General features: G+C 38.1%; 2 protein-coding genes across 5 annotated transcripts in view; one reads left to right on the forward strand and one right to left on the reverse strand.

Annotated features, from left to right (window-relative positions):
• ikbkb (inhibitor of nuclear factor kappa B kinase subunit beta) overlaps positions 1-5,436 on the forward strand; it is a 29,615-nt gene extending 24,179 nt beyond the window's left edge. The window contains exons 14-22 of the mRNA XM_008418141.2: positions 304-455; positions 565-626; positions 702-802; positions 887-936; positions 1,037-1,136; positions 3,793-3,940; positions 4,145-4,242; positions 4,489-4,582; positions 4,669-5,436. Of these exons, the coding sequence (XP_008416363.1) occupies positions 304-455; positions 565-626; positions 702-802; positions 887-936; positions 1,037-1,136; positions 3,793-3,940; positions 4,145-4,242; positions 4,489-4,582; positions 4,669-4,728 (865 nt within the window). The 3' untranslated portion in view covers positions 4,729-5,436. The remainder of the gene's footprint in view (positions 1-303; positions 456-564; positions 627-701; positions 803-886; positions 937-1,036; positions 1,137-3,792; positions 3,941-4,144; positions 4,243-4,488; positions 4,583-4,668) is intronic.
• Positions 5,437-5,990: 554 nt separating this feature from the next.
• Positions 5,991-18,628, reverse strand: vdac3 (voltage-dependent anion channel 3). Of its 4 annotated transcripts, none has more exons than XM_017306889.1 (11): positions 18,522-18,627; positions 14,989-15,105; positions 13,168-13,239; positions 12,396-12,445; positions 10,984-10,986; positions 10,090-10,242; positions 9,955-10,007; positions 9,652-9,876; positions 7,991-8,141; positions 6,966-7,023; positions 5,991-6,866 (listed from the first exon to the last, which is right to left on the reverse strand). In XM_017306889.1, exons 2-11 carry the CDS (start codon positions 15,101-15,103, stop codon positions 6,775-6,777), a joined length of 972 nt encoding a protein of 323 aa, XP_017162378.1. In that variant the 5' UTR covers positions 15,104-15,105; positions 18,522-18,627; the 3' UTR covers positions 5,991-6,774. The 4 variants fall into 4 exon arrangements, with proteins under 4 accessions (XP_017162378.1, XP_017162379.1, XP_008416365.2 ...); XM_017306890.1 differs by having other exon boundaries at positions 14,989-15,156; positions 18,522-18,612; XM_008418143.2 differs by lacking the exon at positions 14,989-15,105 and having other exon boundaries at positions 18,522-18,628.
• Between the last annotated feature and the right edge of the window lie 640 nt (positions 18,629-19,268).

Genomic DNA, 19,268 nt, shown 5'->3' on the forward strand with positions numbered 1-19,268 from the left:
TTAAGTTTAACTTAAATTAAAACTTAACTTTAAGTCTTACTTACGTTAACTTAAATTTTAAATTAAATTAAAACTTAAGTAACAATTTTAAGTTAACTAAAATTTTAAAATAAGTCAAAGCTTAACATAAATTGTAACGTTAACTTTCAGCTTAAGACGACTTTAAAATATCACATGATTATTTTTACTTTTTTTGGAAACAGAATACAAGCTAGGTTAAGGCGGTAAATGAACTGAGGTTTTTGCACACTGTTTACATATTTATGCACATGCATAAAGAACATTTTCTTCTTCTTCTCTCAGCATGAGCCTCCTGCGGCACAACTCCACGTTGTCCAAACAGAAGATTGAGATGGTTTCCATGCACCAGCGGCTGACAGCCAAGCTGGATTTCTTCAACACCAGCCTTCACATCGACATGGACAAGTACAACGAGCAGACGGCCACAGGGATCGGTACATTATATTTTTATTTTACAGAAATTTGAACTAGATTAGGAAATATCGACGTTTCACCTCAGCAGGAGCTAATTTATCCAAAACTGTCTGAATGACACTTTTACAGCGTCGGAGAAACTTCTGAGCGTTTGGAGGGAAATGGAGCAAACGGCCCTCATCTGTGGTCAGGTATGCTGGAGTGTTTCATTGTCTATGTAAGGAGTATTCGGATTATTCAAAGGATTAAAATGTGTGTGTTTGAAGGCCCAGGTGACCGAACTGGAAGAGGAGATGATGAAGCTGCAGCCAGACATCGTGGATGTGCAGAGGCAGCCGTGGAGGAGCGGCGAGACTTTGGACACGCTGTGAGTCTGACCCAGAGTTTAAAAATAAAACCAAAAACCCACTTCTCCTTCAGCTCAGACTCACTTCTGCCTTTTAATCCTCAGGGAAGGAAAAGCCATGGAGTTGTTCCGCAAACTCAGAGAAAAACCCAGAGGTATGAGCTTTTTTTTTTTCTTTCTTTCTTTCTCAAGCATCAGCACTCGTCTGGGTGTCTGCAAATGGAAACAAACAACGTTCTGGTTTTCCTTCCTCAGACCAGCGGACGCCAGGAGACGGCACAGAGACGGCCCGTCTGATGGTTCAGGCGGTGCAGTTCTACGAGAAGAAACTCAGAGATTTCTACACAGTCCTCAGGTACTTCACTTCACATGTAGCTTGTGCATTTATCAGCCAAGAAACAGCCTAACTAATGGAAATAAATTACAAATGTATCGTTGCATAATTTAGTCAAACTTGTAATAATCACAAAAGAAATTGCTTATATTCCTCTGGTATATTTAATGAACGGCTTGTTAAGGTGAAAAAAATAACTTCATGGCATTGCAAATTTTAATTTTTTTCTCTTTTCATTTTTTAATGAATGCACACATTGTCCTTCTTGTAAGAGTCGTAGCGCCATGTCAGATGAGTTCTTATAGCATTTGGGATTCTTATGAATATAAGCAATATTCAAATATTCAAAAATTATTGTTAGTAGTTTGACTTTAATGAACGTAGTGCACAAAGCTATATAAAAGTAAAATTAAAACAAAAGCATACAAATCAAAAGAAGAGTAGTAGCAAAGCATATTTACATGTTCAAAGGAGTGGGTGGAAGTAAATTATGAAGTTATACTCTTTTTTTGGGGTGAAAAACATAAAGCTATTGACCAACGGACATATTAAACCTACCTGGTATTAGGCCTGACACAACAACAAATTGTCTTAGAAGTTATTGCGATAAACGATCATATTGTTGTTTTGAGGCTATTTTTTAAATAAATGCCCTAAAAATGCAAGAACACATTCTCAAAGCTCAACAAACATTAAATTTAAACATTTAACTCTGGAACTGGAAGACATTTTAAATATCCAAAATAAATAAAACAAAATGAATTATGATTTTAATCGGTCATGCAGTTAATTGATTTATTGCTTATTACGACAATCACTCGACAAAATGTATCAGGTTTCTCAGTGATGCTTTTATGACTTTTTATTTTTGTGTTTTTATGATGTTGCTGAAATGTGATAACAAATTAACTTGATTGATTAATTGGATAGGCCACCAAAACAGTTTCCAGCCCAGGGCCCCACATTCTTGAAAATCCGGCCCTGATCACATTAAAAAATAGTCTTTCCTGAAGCCGCATCCTTCTGTGTTTCTTCGAACGGAGGACTGAAATGCAGGCAGGAGGCAGAGCTGAATCAAAAATAAAGGATTTAATGATGTCAACTCAGACAAAACCCAGACGTGTGACAAAACAAAACAAGGCAACCACAGCTCAGAGTCAGGATAACCAGCACAGAATAAATACAGAGGAGAGTGATTACAAGTGAGACTAATAAAACCAAGTGGAAACAAGAAGCCTCTGGGGGAATCTGACAGGACGAACAAAAGCAAACAGAGACACCAGAGAACTACATAATCACAAAGCCATTTCTGCAAACAAGTAGTCTGATTGTTTCTTTGCATTGGCATGGAGGTCATAGATTTCTCCTCATATTTGATTGGGGAGGTTTTTTGGTTGAATCCAGACCAGCAGCTGAACCCAACGCGCTCAGAGGCCGCGGGCGCAACGGCGACTCACCTGGAGCCGTGCCAGTCCAGTCTGGACTCAACCAGGTTGTCTTTAACTTTATTTGACCAAACCAAGCCATGTGCGCATGATGCATTCACTACCAGTAATACCAGAATGCTCCCTCACACCCGACCCAGTAACCTCAGGCTTTAACAGACAAGCAGATGCACTGCAGAAGAATTTGTAAAACCCTGCAAAACCATCCACTTCCAAGCTAGTTTTTAGCATCATCATAGTCTTCATTTGTGTGAGGTTAAAGAGGACCTATTACGCAAAATTCACATTTTGCCAGTTTTTATTCTTGCATTTGGGTCTCAACTGTTTGAGTTCTAAAGTTTTAGCCGTTTAGAAACGGCTAGAACTTTTTATAAAGTTTTAGCCGTTTCCAAAACTTCCCGATTCTTAAGTCCCATTCAACAGACACTGCACTGTTACCTAGCAACCCAAGCTGAGCTCCAGCACATTTGGTCAGCTGGTTTTACCACTGTATGCACTGTACAATGGCTGCTGGAAAAGACAAATGTTTTGTTGTTGACTTACCATCCAGAAATCACTTGTTGCATTCTTGTTGGTTGTACAGGAGGCGCTACTTCTGCTTTTCAAAGATGTACAGTTGTATAGTTGTCCATCTGTTTGCAGTCATTTTCATGTATGAATGTAAACCCTGAGTTAGGAGGGATGTGGCCAGCAGCAGCTTATTTTGATTTAAAGTGACAAGATACCCAGCTCGAAATAGGCAGAACTGAGCAGACTAAAATCTGATCATCTAAGAATAATTTTGAGCAAAAAATGTACTGAACATGTTTCACACACTGGGGGTGAACTGATTTTATCAGCCAGCTGATTTATTGTTGTCGATTTCCTTAATTTTTAGGGACCAGTGATTGGTCGATACTTGCATGTGAAGTTGATCTTTTCTGCTTCAAAGGTTTAAAAGTCAACCACTGTCCTCTCCTGCTCTCCCATGAGAGAAGGTTGAATGATAGATTGACCCACTGTTGACATCTTCGCAACTTTCTTGCTTTATCTACTAACATTTCAGACAAAGGAAATTGGTATCGACCTAAATCAGAATTGGCAGGTCAGGCTTTTTAAAGATCATAATCTATTCTAACCTGTTCAAGGAGCACAACAGGTTACCTTTAGTGGTTACCTTTTGCACAGGTAAATCCCAACAACAGCCACCCCAGTTGCTAAAATGTTTTGGGGTTTTGTGTGTGTGTGTGCAGTAAGACTGCAATGTGTCGCCACCGTGTGATGGAGCTGCTGCCGAAGGTGGAAGAAGTGGTCCAGAAGTTGGCCGAGAGCGAACAGGTTCTGATGGGTCTGCAGGAGAAACGACAGAAGGAGCTTTGGGACCTGCTGAAAATCGCCTGTGTAAGGACGCTCAATTAATTTGACAGAAATATATGACACAAGATCTTATTTATTTATTTTGAATGATTAAAACTTTAAGAAAACAATCTGTAAAACAGGAGCAGGAAGAAGCGGCTGGTTGTCCAAATGTACAATCAAGATAAATATTCAGCTGCAGCACCTGCTGTAGCGAGTGTGAAAAAGCATTTTCTCTTTTTTGTGCAGAGCAAAGTTCGAAGCCCTGTTAGCGGGAGCCCTGATGGACTCCGGACGCCTTCGTCCGTGCCTCCTCTGTTGACCCCTAGAAACAGCTTGCAGCAGCAGTGAGTATTTAATCAGTAGCAACTCCTTAACCGTATGCAGCTTTGATAAACATCGAGCTCTCTGAGGAAGCCCTGAGAATATCAACTCATCAGAAAACATGTGAAGGCGTTTTTTGGAGTTGAACGCTCCTTTTTTTCTACCATCTCTTTATTTTTCATGCTTGCATGTAGTCCAGTTTCCTGGGAATACAGTCACAGACAAGTTGTGATAAGAGTATTAACGCCATGAATCATGTCTGTCCGCAGGGATGAGTCTCTACTGGAGGAGAGCAGGACGTTCGAGAGTCGCCTTCAGAGTTTACTGCATGAAACCATCCAGGAGTCGGAGAGCAGCATGGAGGTTTGTCCACTCATACTGAAAGAACTGAGCCTTTAATGTACTACTGGAATGGTGAAAGTGTTCTTATTTTGTGTTTTTTCTCCTAGATGCTGAAGGAATGGACGTGGCTGCGAGGAGAGCAGAGCTTCTCCAGCGATCTCTCCTGAAAGTGAATTTGCCTAAACGTGACTCTCTGCTGCCTCCGTGTGGTCGGCGATTGTAACAACAGGAGGATGCGAAACAAGTTCTGGAGTTTAACGAAGAGATTCATCTGAGGGATCCCACATTTCCAGGAACATGGGATCTAAATATTAACTTTCTAGGATTTATTTTGTAAAATATTTCTTTACCAGGAGATTTTTAAAAATCTTTCGCAGGGTTTTAACATCTACAAACACTTAACTAAAAAAAAAAACTGCAAATTTTATTCTGTTTTATACTTTAAGGTGAATGTAAATAATTTTATGCAGAAATGTAAGGAGATCCATTTCTATGCTGGATTTTTTTCCTCTTATGTAAACTGATACAAATCCAATCCACCCTATGGTGTGTCTTCTTACAATTATTTTTTTAACAGACGCTTTATTTTTAATCCAAATTGTTACTGTACAGAGGGAAACATTACTGGTTATTACACACATTATACCATTAGCCCTGTAAATATCTTCTGATCACAATTTATTTCAGATGGTTAGAAGAAATTATGAGGTATTTTTATACTTGGGTTGAACCAATTCAGCTGTAATTTTAACTTGTTTTCATGTTTTGAGTGAAAGAATATTTTTTGATAACACATTTCTTTAAATGTAGTGTCCTCTCTGTCACAGTTTTACTCATAAACACAATCTGAAATAAATCAAATACTTACAAATTAACATTTGGTGTATCATTTAACGGCTCTTAGTATGTGGGTTAGTTTTTCCAGCTTTGGTCATCAGACAGATTCAACCTTTTCCAAATATTGAATTTTAAGTCTTAACTTCTTCCAGAAGCTCCATTTGTTTATTTTATACCAAGCCTTGAGGAAGATGATGAATTTAGAAGAATTTCATCCACTGTAAGCAATGCAGCGGCCCCTCTGGCAGTAAAACATCCCCACAGCATGATGCTACCACCGCAATTGCTTGCTTGTTTGGCACATTAGGTTTGGAGCCTCACATTCGCTCTACAATCATTTTCAATATCTTTGTCTCATTTGACCATAAAACTTTTATTCAGAAAGCTTCTCAATGTGAGCAGCTGAAAGTTCAAGTCCATCTTGAAGTTGTCTGTCTGGGTCGGTGCAAGGTAAATTTAAAAGTTTTTGTAAAACTCTCTTCTTTGTGGATCGTGAAACTGATGGAGCCTTGGTCGTTTCTCTGACTAGACCAACTTCCTCTGTGGCTGATAATTAACTTAATAATAAAAATACTACAAATCAACAAGATTGTGGTGTTTGACATTCTTTATTTCACTTATTCGATAAAATTACTTTGAGGTCCTACATGCTAACGATACTTCCTATACTTCCACAGCACAGTTGTGAAATGTGACAAAGGCTGAGCCATGACAGGACGAGTTGACACGAAAATCCAAATACCTCTTGTTTGTTTTTTTTACCAAATGAGATCTGAAAAACACATTTAGGCAGCTGAGGATTTACAGTTTTCTACTGAGGTCAGGAGGAAGAATCAAAGTCAGCTTCTCAGGCTGAGAGAAGGAGGTTTCATCTTTCGCTCTGGTTTTTATTGCATCCGTTTTGTACAAACTTTCACAAAAGTCTTAAAATCATGCAACAAAACCACAACACCCCAAACAGGCAGCCTGTGTTAAACCTACCATAATCCAGCTGAACGTAACTAAACCAACCAGACAGTTAAAATGAGAAGATGCCTCAGAACTTGCGTCTTCTCTGCAAACACTAATGCTCAAGTTAAAAGTGCACTTTTATTTGTTAATCGCATTGTTTTGCTGCATACTGATAAAAATACGCTCTTAGGTTTGTGTTGAAAGTCATAGATATACTAAAATGTAAAAATAAATTAGGACTGGGTGACAGTTACAGTACTGTAGGTCTTGGAGGTTTTCAGGGTTAAGGCCAAAGAGTTTGTATCCGTGCGTGTGTGTGTGTGTGTGTCGGACTCAGAGGGGTGATGTGTTCACGGGTTGCTGAGTGTCGTCACATTTGAGGCCATTTTGGTTTTTTTTTCCTTTTCCTGTCTCCGTTCTCTGGTTTACGCCTCCACCTCGAACGCCATGCCGACTTTGTGTCCGCCGGAGCCGACTTTCTTCCCGTCGATCATCGCAGAGAGGGAGAGATTCACTCCTGCACAGGGAGAGCATTGGGAGTGAGTTTCAGGGAACTTTGGTGATTGCTTTGAGTTGTTTCTGCTGAAGACAACATTCAAAATGTCAGAGGGCGAACCTGGCCTGAGGGTTCGTGTGTATCCAAGCCCAACAATGCCGGAATTGTTGATTTTTGCCTGAGAGGAGAAAAAAAAAGGTAATAATTCAAGTACTTATAATTATTCTTAAACATTTTGTACATTTTCATACTTCCATTTGGGTCTCTAATACTTCAAAAACAGTCCATGCGCTTAAAAAAAAACAACACACAGCTGCTTTTTCGTAATAAGTTTTATGGTTTTTGTGTCTGGAAAATGAGCTGCTTCAGAAATCCTCTTCCGATCGACAGGCACGCTGCACCGTTACCTAGCGACCCAGCAAAGCCCAATCCGTCTCCTAGCAACCCAGACAGAGTTCCAGCAGCAGCTTCTTTGGATTTAAGGTGACAAGACACCCAAAAGCAGCTCATTCTGAAGGAGCATAAAACTGGGGAAACTGACCAAAATCCAAAAAAGGTTTTGTGCAAACAAAATGTAATATTTGTTACACATATCCTCAGCTGCTAAGGAAGCATGTCAAGTCATCATTAATGAACACACACAGATTTTTAGATGCATTATATGTCAATATTTAGAGCAATGTTTTTTCCCCCAAAACAGTGAGACCAGATCTGCCTTGTTTTTAAATAAGATAAATACTACTAACCTTTAATATATTTGATCTCATTATAAGGAGTTTGAAAAAGTAAAGCCAAACGATAAATTTTCTCCAGGCCGTCTCTCCAAATCACTGCCACGTATATACTCTCTCTTTTGAAAAAACTCAAGAAACAAAGAAAAACCGTCTATATTTTTTATATTTAAGTACATTTATATATTAATTGTCTTCACTGAGCGGAGAAGCAGAACTGAAATCAACCTCCTTGTTTGTGTGCATAAACACATTAAAAGTTCCTCAACACTCAAAAAGTACATTTTCACTGATTTTAGAGGATATTTCAGATGTGCCACCAAGTGGAACTCCTGTGATTCTGTACAAAATGTCATTCATAACATGAATTTCTAACTCCAGTAAATAACACGTGCTGTATGTGTTATTTCTTACAGACAGGGAGGAGTTCTTGTGCAGATGGTATTTGGTTCCAATCTCAAAGCGTGTGTTGTTGCTTCCTGCTGTCCAGGCCAGGTTCACCGCTGCCTCCAAGTTTCTGTTCACCTTCTGGTAAATGGAGGCCCCAAACTCTGTCTCATCATTACTGAAACAAAAAGACCCGAGCACAATGTAAAAAATTTTTTAAAGTGTCTCTATTACAGAAACCTCCTTTTCCTTTACCAGAAACATTTCAACAGAAGGGAGACTTCTAAGGATTTCAAATAGGTTTTGGTTTTTCTTACATCAAATTTCAGTAATACAATTTACTGAAACTCATATTTTGTGTTAATTTTAAATATAGCAAATGTTGAATCATCAGAATATAGTCCTTAATTTATTTTATTTATATTTTAGGAGCAGCACTAAAAGAAACAACCAAAACCCATGTGAATTATAACCTTAGAGCAGGAGCGATTTATGTACGGAATGCTATTTTGGTCTTTAATCACAGGCTTGCCGGCTTCACTTACTGTTCATCAGATGCCATTAGAAACCCAAATACATATTTAATAGTATCTAGGAGACATTTAATAGACATCCCTAACATTTTAAAAGTGTAGCACATTAATTAAACACCTGGTTGCATTTTCTGACTAAAGTTAGTAACTCTTACCACTGATTTTTCTTTTAATACTTGCCTTTTTCTTAAATTTCAATGTCATTACAAGAAGAGCTATAAACATCCAGTGAATTTTTCCTGAAAAAAAAAAGACTAGACCACATCTATTTATTAAACTTGGTTAAACAAAAAAGGTTTTTTTTAAATAAAGTTTTAATTTTTCTTGCTAAGAATAGATCAATAGATGCTATAGACCTAAAAATTAAAAAACAATTACACAAAAAGTTACGAAACTCTACGCCTTTGTTTAAAACAAAAAAATGCCACTTTGTTTTATTAAAGTGTTGCTTGTTTAATTCATTGCTGAGCAGACAAAAAATGTTTTAAGCTGGAAAAACAATTTGCCTCCTGAGTACTTTTGACTTTGGGGTTCATGTTTGGACACCCCTGTGCTAACTGTGCACCATACCTGATTAAATTAATTTTACACATTTTAAATGCCAGGCGCCATCTGTTAAGCATCTGCTGAATTAAATTAAACGTGTAGTGGTGCTAAAGCAACACCAGATGGAGCTTTTAGTGTGCTTTGATGCATATCTTTTCGTTTATATTTGACCTGCTCTAACTGTTTTTAGAATACAGTTTCACAGTGTTAGCTCTGCAAAATGATCACAAATTTATATTGGGCATTTATTGTATCATGTATCATTTATCGTGGAAAAATTTCTTATGACAAGAATTTTGATAAATTTAAATTGACAAACAGTATTTATCTCATGTTTTATTTTTACTATTTTCTCCACTCTCTGTTCATCCATATCAGTAAATTTTAAATGCAGTTACTGTGCAGTTTGTTTATCCAAGTCTCACTTCTTTAAGAAGCCTATTTCAAGACCAGCACTTGTGTTTGTGAAGCTAAGAATGCTGTGCCATGCAATCACAACCAGACAGTCACCTAAAAGAAAGTAATAAATCATTTTTTTAATCAGAATTGCAGCAGTACTACAAAACACCGCAGTGAAATTGTAAGTCTACACCACCCACCCTTACTCACATGTGGGCGTGCACTTGGAAGTCAGAGCCCTGGTATCCTAAGGCCCAGTTGTATTTAGCCATTTTAGACTTGATCTCATAGGCCATCTGGCAGCCGCCCATCAAGCTGCTGATGGCCAACACGGCGGCCGCGCGGACGGTGGGAGCGGCCTTGTCAAAGTCCAGGTCGCAACCCAGGTTCATGTGGTTCCGCTTGTATGCGCTCTTCAGTTTGCCGTTCCCCTTGCTAAACGGACAGCAGGACAGCATAAGTGTAAAGTTTAATTTAACTTTGCAGATTTAGCATGAAAAGGATCGTTGTTACCCGGTTCTGGGAACAAACAATGCTTCCAATCCGAGCTTTAGCCCTGTAGCCAGCTGAGGACACAAGAGACAACCAGTGAGGTCATTCTTCCAACTTCTGAGTGCAGCGCTTTCACAAAACAACTCTGAGCCCGACCTGGTCCTCCATGGTGGCGTCCACGGTCAGAGTGTTGTCTGAGGTCCATTTCTGGCTGAAACTGAGACCCAGATTTTTCACTTCGTACTTTGTCTCTAGGAGGGCTCCTGACTTCCCTGTGTCTGTGTTGTTGGAGCCCGAGGTGACAAACTTCTGCAGGGACAAAAAGGGAAGAAGTAGTGGAAAATGAAATGAGAAAGGAAAAAAATCACAGATTAGTCGATTGATACAGAGGCGTGAGAAAGTAAACAAGGATAAAATAAGCAGCGGTGGGAAACCATCAAGAGTACATGGCCCATTATGTAAAAAGGAAAACTGGAAGCTGGAGAATCACTGGTGAGGAAAAGTGAAGGCAGGACTGAGGGAGAGGCTGCTGGACTGGATTTAAGGAGGAACACTGTCCGCTACTGCTGCAGCTGTGACTGCGTTTTCACTGACCATTTAATGGTGCAAATTGGAATTATGAAAATTATTCACTTGATGGAAACATTCTTCAATAAAAAGTTTTTGAGCTAACTGTATCAAAATTTGTACATCTCGCAAAACCGCAATGGAAACACGTTTTTCGCATCACACGGATGTCACTGCTGGAGGAAAAGACAAGGTCATTCAGGAAGTGGAAGTTTTTTTAATGACTTATCGCATGAACAAATTTATTTACGTGTGGTTTTAGTTGCGTCTCTTATTTAACGGAAACACTGCAACTGTGAAAATTTGTTTTTTCCACACTAGCAGAATATCAACAAATTTTGCCTACATTTGTAATGGAAACCCAGCTACTCAGACCAGTAACTGCTGGAAAGAAAACAGCTGTGCACATCACTGGCTAATCTCCGCTACACCTGCTGATACTCATCATGTTTGAGGAAACACACACAGACCTTCCTGCCTTACCATCTAGAAGAGTCCAAAGAAGAAGCAGAAAAAGGAGATGGAGAAAGTTAAGCAGAGCAACAGTTTGAAGAAATATTTGCAGCTCCGCAGGTACAGAAGATAATGTACATAAAGCCTGTTTCTTTGTGAAGCTTAAAGTTGTTTTTACATTTAATAATGTGTCTTAATGGACTTTCATATAAAAAATAAGTAGCACAAACTTGGAAAGTAAAAGAAAAGCATCATATGGTTCATAGTTATTTTATAAATAATATTCTGAATGATATTATTGCTTTCTTTTTTTTAATCCTTTTTACAGTAACACCCCTTTAAAAAATCAACTTAACAGTCTTCAGACGTCGCCTATTAATACTTAGACACTCGGAGTGAATCCAGCTGTTCTGTGAAGGCCTGACAGGCGTTAGTGATTAAAAAGCACCATAAAAACACTCAGAAAACAGGGCAGGGATACAGGCGAGGAGAAGTTGATCAAGCAGGGAAGGTTATAAAAACAATAAGTGTGGCTTGACCTGTCGCAATAACAAATAGTGCTGGACGATAAATTGTCCCAGAAATTATTACTATGAGCGATACTACAGTTGTCTTGAGGCCATTTTCACCTAATATAATGATAAATGTGCAGTCAAAGATCAATACATTTTCATTTCTAATGAATATTTAACATTGTATCTGGAAGACATTTTAAATATCAAAGATAACCAAACAAAAACAAAAAAAAAACAACCAAACAAAAAATAAAATGGATTATGAAGTTTCTGTAAACAAAACTGCCTTTTAAGACACATTAATCATCAGGCTCAGACAGGAAAACAGGAAAAACTACCAGTTTTTAGACTTTTATCGAATAAATAAAAGTTCAAACTAATGTTTTGAACTAATGTGTAAAATGTTTTCAAAATGGTGGCTTTTCAATAACATTACAGGAAAGCAATTATTTAAAAATTAAGCAAACTACACAAACAAGCCAACAAATGGAAATTTTTGCTCATATTTTAAGTTCTTGTGCAAGTTATTCATATATTGCTTATTGTAACAGGCTACTGCGTGGCAAAAACAAACTACTCTGTCCTGCACCCATCAGATTTCAATTTACTTTTCCTCCACTTGTTAATTTTGTACTCATTTGCGTTAGTCTGTCACAGAAAATCTCAATAAGGCACAATAAAGTTTGTGGTTGTAATGTGACAAATGTGAATGTTCTTGCAGAGTACTGCATGGTTTTGAAAGAAGAGATTTAAAAGAAAACACACAATGTCTAAAATCAAACTTATATCTAATATTAGCAACTAATATCAGAGACAAAAGAAGAACACCCAGCGTATTATATCTTCAGTAGATGAGGTCGAAGACAGAAAGCGATTAAGTTCAATGCTCAACTCTAATGACTGAAAGATAAACACAAAACTACTTACCACCCCATTATGAGACATGGTCTTGATATTCAGCTTCATACCTCCATAGCCTGACAAAGAAAAGCAGGAAATAAAGGAAATGCTAGAGAAATAACAAAGTCAGCGCTTTGGCTGCAGCATGGCTCTAAAAGCTGCAGAATAAATAAACATGTGCAACATGCAGCAAATGAGTCCTGAATGAACACAGAGCTGGAAACTCTGTGTTCATGGTTGTCCCATGAACATAAGAGTTCAAGGGACTAAAACTTCCTGACTAAAACCAGGACGTTAGAGCACATAAAACCAGTTCTAAAATCCTTACTCAGAGAATAGACTTTGAAATACTGATAGTTCATAAATCACTAAACGGCTTAGCATCACAATACATTAAAGATCTCTCAGTTCTTCTAGTTCTGGTTTGCTCTGCATCCCCAAAACCAGAACCAAACAAAGAGAAGCAGCATTCAGCTTCTATGCACCACAAATCTGGAACAAACTTCCGAAAAACTACACAACAGCCGAAACACTGAGGTCCTTTAAATCTCAACTAAAAACCGAGCTGGTTAAAGTTGCTTTTGAAACATAATCAATGAAACAATCAACAGTCTGATGTGTAACGACGGCAAAATGTAATGCTTCAATGACTTAATGTCTGTTTAATGACTTTGTATTTTTACTTTGAAATGCTGTGTTGCTGAAATGTGCTACACAAATAAACTTGATTAACAGACTGATTAGATTCACAGAATCTTGCATTAATGCAGAGCAGGTCCACATTAATCCTGTGACTCACCGTAGCCTTTGGTGAAGATATCTTTGGCATCTTTTCCCAAGTCTGAGTACGCTGGGGGGACAACCATTGTTCCTGAGGAAACACATCCAGTTCACATTTAAATTCTAACTAACAGCAAAAACATGCAGATACACACTTAGCTGCATTTCCCTGAAAGATGCATAATGACAGCTTAAAAATGTTTTTAAACCAAAATGTTTAGTTTCCATTAGAAGTTAGGTTTTGGGCTTGATGACTCATTTTTCCATCTCCAGATCGTTGTTCAACAAAGCCCATGTTTTTTTTCTCCAGTTCATCTGTGGAATGGTCATGATCCACTCACCACTTTACCGTTATCTCAAAAAGTAGATATTTTCTAAGCATTTTACTGTTGCATTTTCCTGCAGTTCTGAGCAGCAAGCTTTGAAGAGCTATTCATTTAATGTAGCTTTCTTAAAAAAAAACAACTTTGAAGCATAAGGAAAAACATCAGTAGAAGTAGCAACAAGCCCAGAAAACATTGCATAAAATTTTCAAAAATAGATGTGACTAAAAAAGTAGGAAACATTGAGCAACTTCTTCCCAAAACCACTTTAAGAAAGTACTGAAATAAGTCAAAACTTTGAAGCAAATTCAAAAGGAAATCAGATGTATTCTACACATTGTTATAGTAAAGTTTAGTTTGCATGTACTAGACATTAGGATGAGGTATTGTTTTATGGTGGAACAAACTACTCAACAAGCAGACTAAATAAAATTTACTTTTTTATATATTTGTGTGGATGTTTATTTTTTTCATACATTTTTTTTTTTAACTTTATGGTCTAAAACTGGAAACAGTTGAATGTTTTAACAGGACGACGACACATTTGGAGCAGATCAATCAGACTGAAGTCAAGCATCTCATCTTAGCAAAGGCCTCACCTCATGTGTGGACCATGCTTAAAAAATTAGTCCAATCACATCGAACTGAGACTGTAATTTAAAAAAAAAATAGCTTCAACTGAACACTAAGCACTGAGGATGTCATCCATACGTTAAACAACAGAAAGCAGAGCAAACATTCAGCACGCGCCATCCAGCCAGCAGACGGGTTTCTTTCTGTGGGACTGACATCTCCAGCCCATCGATGTGAAACTATTGATTCTTTGGCAACAATCCCATCACAATCCAGCAGCCATTAATAAGCTAATGAAACCGTTTCTCCTGCTGAGACATGCAGAACCACAGACCACAGATAACTTGTTGCCACTCACAAAATGCATGACAAACAAAATCCGTCATTATGCAACACATCAGAGCAGGAGGAGATGTAATATGTATGATGTGCAAAGACATACGACCAAGCGAGCGCAGAAAAGCTAACATAAGCATGAAAAGCTGGATTCTGCAGTCAGCAGCTAAACGCTGAAGCAGTCCTGCACAGCGCCAGGACTTCACCGTTTCACGCTGTCATCAGGGTCCCCTGAGTTAGCATGCATGCATGACCTTGAGAGGTAAGAAAACATTTCTGACAAGGTGACTGTCGGATCATTTGCAATTTTTTCCTTCACTCGCAGTAAAGCTGGGTTAATGTTTGACTTGATCGTTTTCTTTCTTTTGCCCCCCGCCCTGCCCTGACCCTTAAACCCATCATCTTGTCTGCAGAAGAGTTGGACTTTACCCATCAGGCACTGTATCCCAGCCAGAACCGGTGTAGTCCAATCAAATGCCTGGAACAGACAGACTGAAACTGGAAAATCTTTAACAGTGGCTCCAAGGTCAGCGCCGTCACCCCAAAGCGATCCAGGGACCCTGATGATGTTTTTCCTCCGTCTCCCTCCATGCACCCCCTCCACTCACCGTGACCCTCGGGGGCGTGGTGCTCACATGCTGCACAGACATCTCTGTTTTCTGCCTGTACGCCCGTTTCTGTCTTCTCCTCCTGCAGCACCACAATCCCCACTTTCTCTTCCATGTCTCCTCAAGACGAGGGAAACACCAACAGGAACAGGAGAAAGGCGAGAAGTTCTGCACAGTTCTGACATCTTCAGCTCACCAGGCAGTGACTGAATATATGCATATTTTATGACAATTGTGGTAACATTACACACAGGTCAGCAGAATAGTGTGTGGGCTTTTTGCACAGTGCTATATAAACTATATTCCACATCTGGAGTGTTTAAGCATAGTTTATATAGTTTATATAGCAGCTTTTTAGAAAGCAACAAAAAGGAGTTCATGCCATTCAATAGTTAATAACCCACAGGAACCAAATAAATACAAGAACATCTCCACAATTATACCTTTTTTAACATTTCAGTGTGATAACAGAACATACATGTTTTAATATTTCATCAAATGCAAATCAGCATTGAGAGTTTAAGCTGGTGAGTAAAGTATGTTTATTAGAGATGCACAGATCAGAGCTTTTGTGACCAATTTCTGAACTGTTGACATCTGAAGCTTCAGAACAGATCTGAGAATTTGGGGGCATAAAAACACAAATAAATTACATGCTTCCTTCACCACAATAAATTTAACATGCCATCTGATGTTTGTGGAATGCAATGCCCTTTAGTCAAACTAATTTCTAATAAAACACAAGAGTAGAAATATTTTTCACTCTTTGTAAATGTTCATATTATAAACTAGAATGTCAGATTTACTGTTATCTCTTAAACTATTCAATAATTCAGGCCATAAAAAGCCTTTCATCAATGTTGGACTACAACTATTTAGATTAGGAGCAGAGGTGACCCAAAAAGAAGGATAAAAACGTGCAGAATGTGAATTTGGGTCACTTTTCATGTTCTTTCAAACATAACTTCTTTTCCTCGTAAACTTTTTTTTTCCATCTTAATAACTGACAATATTTAATAAAAATCTAATTAAATTAATAAGTAAATAAAAGTGGTCAGAAAAAAGAAATGCATTTCATGGGGCTCCACCAAAGTAAATACCTTAAATTAAACTGATGCAAAAAGCTTTATCTCATGTTTTTTGCTCCAGTCCCTGAGTCACTGAGGTGTCGGGATCACTGAGCTTTAAATCAGCCTCTTTCGCTCGGTGTCAGAAAGCTTTGAGGCTTCTGAGTTGCTCCCAATTTCTCCCTCAGCTTCCTCAGTAGGTGCAAGCTGACCTGCATACTTGCAGACAGCCTGCAACCTGTTGTCAGTCATTGTCATTTCAGCCAACAGACMCYCCTYCYYCYCTCACRSYSTYCATYTCTCTGTCTGGCCGCTAAGTTTAGCTCCAGTAAACATGACACTGCAACATGTGATCTGGCAGTCAACATGTGTCCTCATCTAACATCGACCTATCGAAATAAAACCATATCAAATAAACGGGTTTATCTCTATTATACCTCCACTCTGTGGATGCAGGCAAACGTGGGCCCTGTCACTTCCAGTGTCACTTTAATTAGGCAACAACCAGACAACCCAGAATGAACTGAAAGGTCAAAAGGACAGATAAGGTGACACAAACACAAAATGGTGGTTGTTGACAAATCAGACATAATCTGTTGTGCAGTCTCTTTATTTTGATACATGCTGCTTTGAAACCCAAGAAAATGCGCCTAAAATGGCATTTGTTGCATTGAGCTTGGGTAAAATATAACTATTAGGTTGATTTTGAGGAAATAAGTGACCTATTCAACATCTGCTGAGGGAGAGAGACAGGGGGGAAACAATCTAAAATGTGTAAAAAGAGCAGTTACTCAACACCAGCCTAATCTCTAGATAACCAAGGTAGTGTGTGGTTGTGCCATACACTGAAGAAATGTGTGTTTGTGTGTGAGAGAGACAGATAAGGCCAAGTACAGCAAAACTAACCCTCAGACACATTATAGGTTGAACCTAAGCTGCTCCATTATGTGGTATTTTGGATGTGTTTGGCTTGACTTTTCTGTGTGCAGTGAAAACATTCACTCTGCATGTTTACCTGTGGTATTTGGTCCCAATAATAGTTACAGCATCAGGTTAAATGTTAAAAGAAATCTTAGAGTAGTGTTGCTAATCATAAAATTCACCAAAACTATGAAATTATACCATACTGAACAGAACAAAAATATGATACAAATCAGGAACCAGAGGTGCACCGATTTCATTTGATGGCTGTTTGAGATCTAGCCAACCGTTTCCAATATTTTTCCTGCAGACTTTAAACATCTAAAAAGGAGATGTTTAAAACATGTGCTGTAGGTTTTTTGGTAATCTAATTCAAATTTTAAAAAAATTACAGGATTAATTTTTTTTTGTCCATTTATGTCTCCTTTCTGATTTTTGATAAATTCAACATAACTGCATCGAAGTACATGCTTTGCTCAAAATGTTTAAAGACTTAAAAATACTGGAGTTGCAAGCTTTGATTTGATAATTACAATTAACATTGAATATTTGCCTCTCTGCCCTACCCCATATCTTAATTCGATAACATCATGCTAAATCTCTCTGGTTTTAGAAAATCTTCTGGCACATCTGGCTCCTTCCTGTAACCTGGACGATTGTTTTTATGTTTGTGTTATATTCCTTGGACTAGGAGTAATCTGGATCTGTCAAAATTGGGTAAATGAGTTAAGATTTCAAAGAAAACAAAACCAGCTAACAAAGCAAAAGTCGGTATCGGCCAGAAAAAGCCTGATTGTTGCATCTCTAATTGTTAATTTTATCTGAAACGGGCAGAGAACTGAATCCGGACTTCAGAACTTTGGATAGCGACATAAAAACCAATAGCATACATTTACATAAAAACTGTTAAAAATTATAATTAAAATTATAATTATTATAAAGACATAATGAAATCCTTTAGCACGGCTTTAAAGGAAGTACCAGCGAGATAGTAGTCTTTGTTTTGCTGGTTTTTGTGCTTCTTCACGAACTCCATATGACTAAATTTCCTTAAGATGAATGACATCCTGTCGTTTTGACCCTCAGGGAACATGTTCCCCACATGGGATCTGTCCTACTGAAAACTCTTGTATGCACTGTGCACTGAAACAGACATTTTAGAAATACCCCGCATACTTTAAAATATGTAGTCAATACTTCTACATAAACTATTCACCAGTTATTATTTTTGAGCGCATCTAGATGCGAATTAACGCAACTAATAAAACGTGTAAACTTATAAAAACTCCATTTGTCAAGTGGGTTCGAGGTGTTTTGCCGCTTGCAGTGATTTTTATGTATTTATTACAGCTGATTACAACAAACACAGGCCTAAACTAGTATCAAAACCTGGTAACGCGTCTGCGGCGTTCCCCACTCCCCCTCTGTGACTCGTTTCTCACTCACAGTCAAGCCATCTTTGTCAACAACAACAAATCACGCTGAGAAACAGGCACCCCGGCAAGTTTAAGAAGCTACAACTTTAGTAAAGTTATTGTATCTTACCTTATATTTACAACGAGTGTGTAGACTTTCGCACCGTTGCTCGGTGTAGCTGAGTGAAGGAGAAAGCACCAACAGACACTCCGTGAGCATGCGCAGTCAAGCCTCCCGTTGAGGGCGGGGGGGGGTTGTGTAAATATCATTGGTCAGTGGCTGTACTGTTATAAGTGGGAATAAACATTGGACATCTATAATACAGCGGCCATTTGTAAGGGTCTCTGATTCATTTCTAGCATAATATGTGACATTCTATCTGATGTGGCATAATTTGTATGCCAGTACTATGATATGTGATCAGATATGTATTATTTCCACTCTTCTTATTCCACAAATAATATTTTAGTACTGCTTGATTAATTGATGTCTACAATGCAAACTCCTGAAAAAATGTTTGCTGTATAGGTGTATACAGTTGAAAGCAGAAATTTATATGCACTGTAAAACAGATATGCTACTTTTTTTTCAATGTTTGATATTAAATCAGACTAAACTTTTGCTTTTGTTCAGTTTTGATTACCATACACCCATCCATTGGTACAACGCAACAATTTACCAATCAGTCGATCAGTTAGAATAATCATTTATTTCCTGAGTTAGGTAGTAATTAGTCACATTTACTCAATTACTTTTTTTGAGTAACTTTTGGAAACTTTTAGGGGGTTATTTTCTATACAGTACTTTTTACTTTTACTCATTTTATTTGCACCAATAATACCTCCATAGAATTGTATTACTAAAGTTAAAAAAATC

The sequence above is a fragment of the Poecilia reticulata genome, linkage group LG9 (assembly GCF_000633615.1).
Source record: "Poecilia reticulata strain Guanapo linkage group LG9, Guppy_female_1.0+MT, whole genome shotgun sequence".
In the NCBI taxonomy this organism is placed as follows: domain Eukaryota; kingdom Metazoa; phylum Chordata; class Actinopteri; order Cyprinodontiformes; family Poeciliidae; genus Poecilia; species Poecilia reticulata.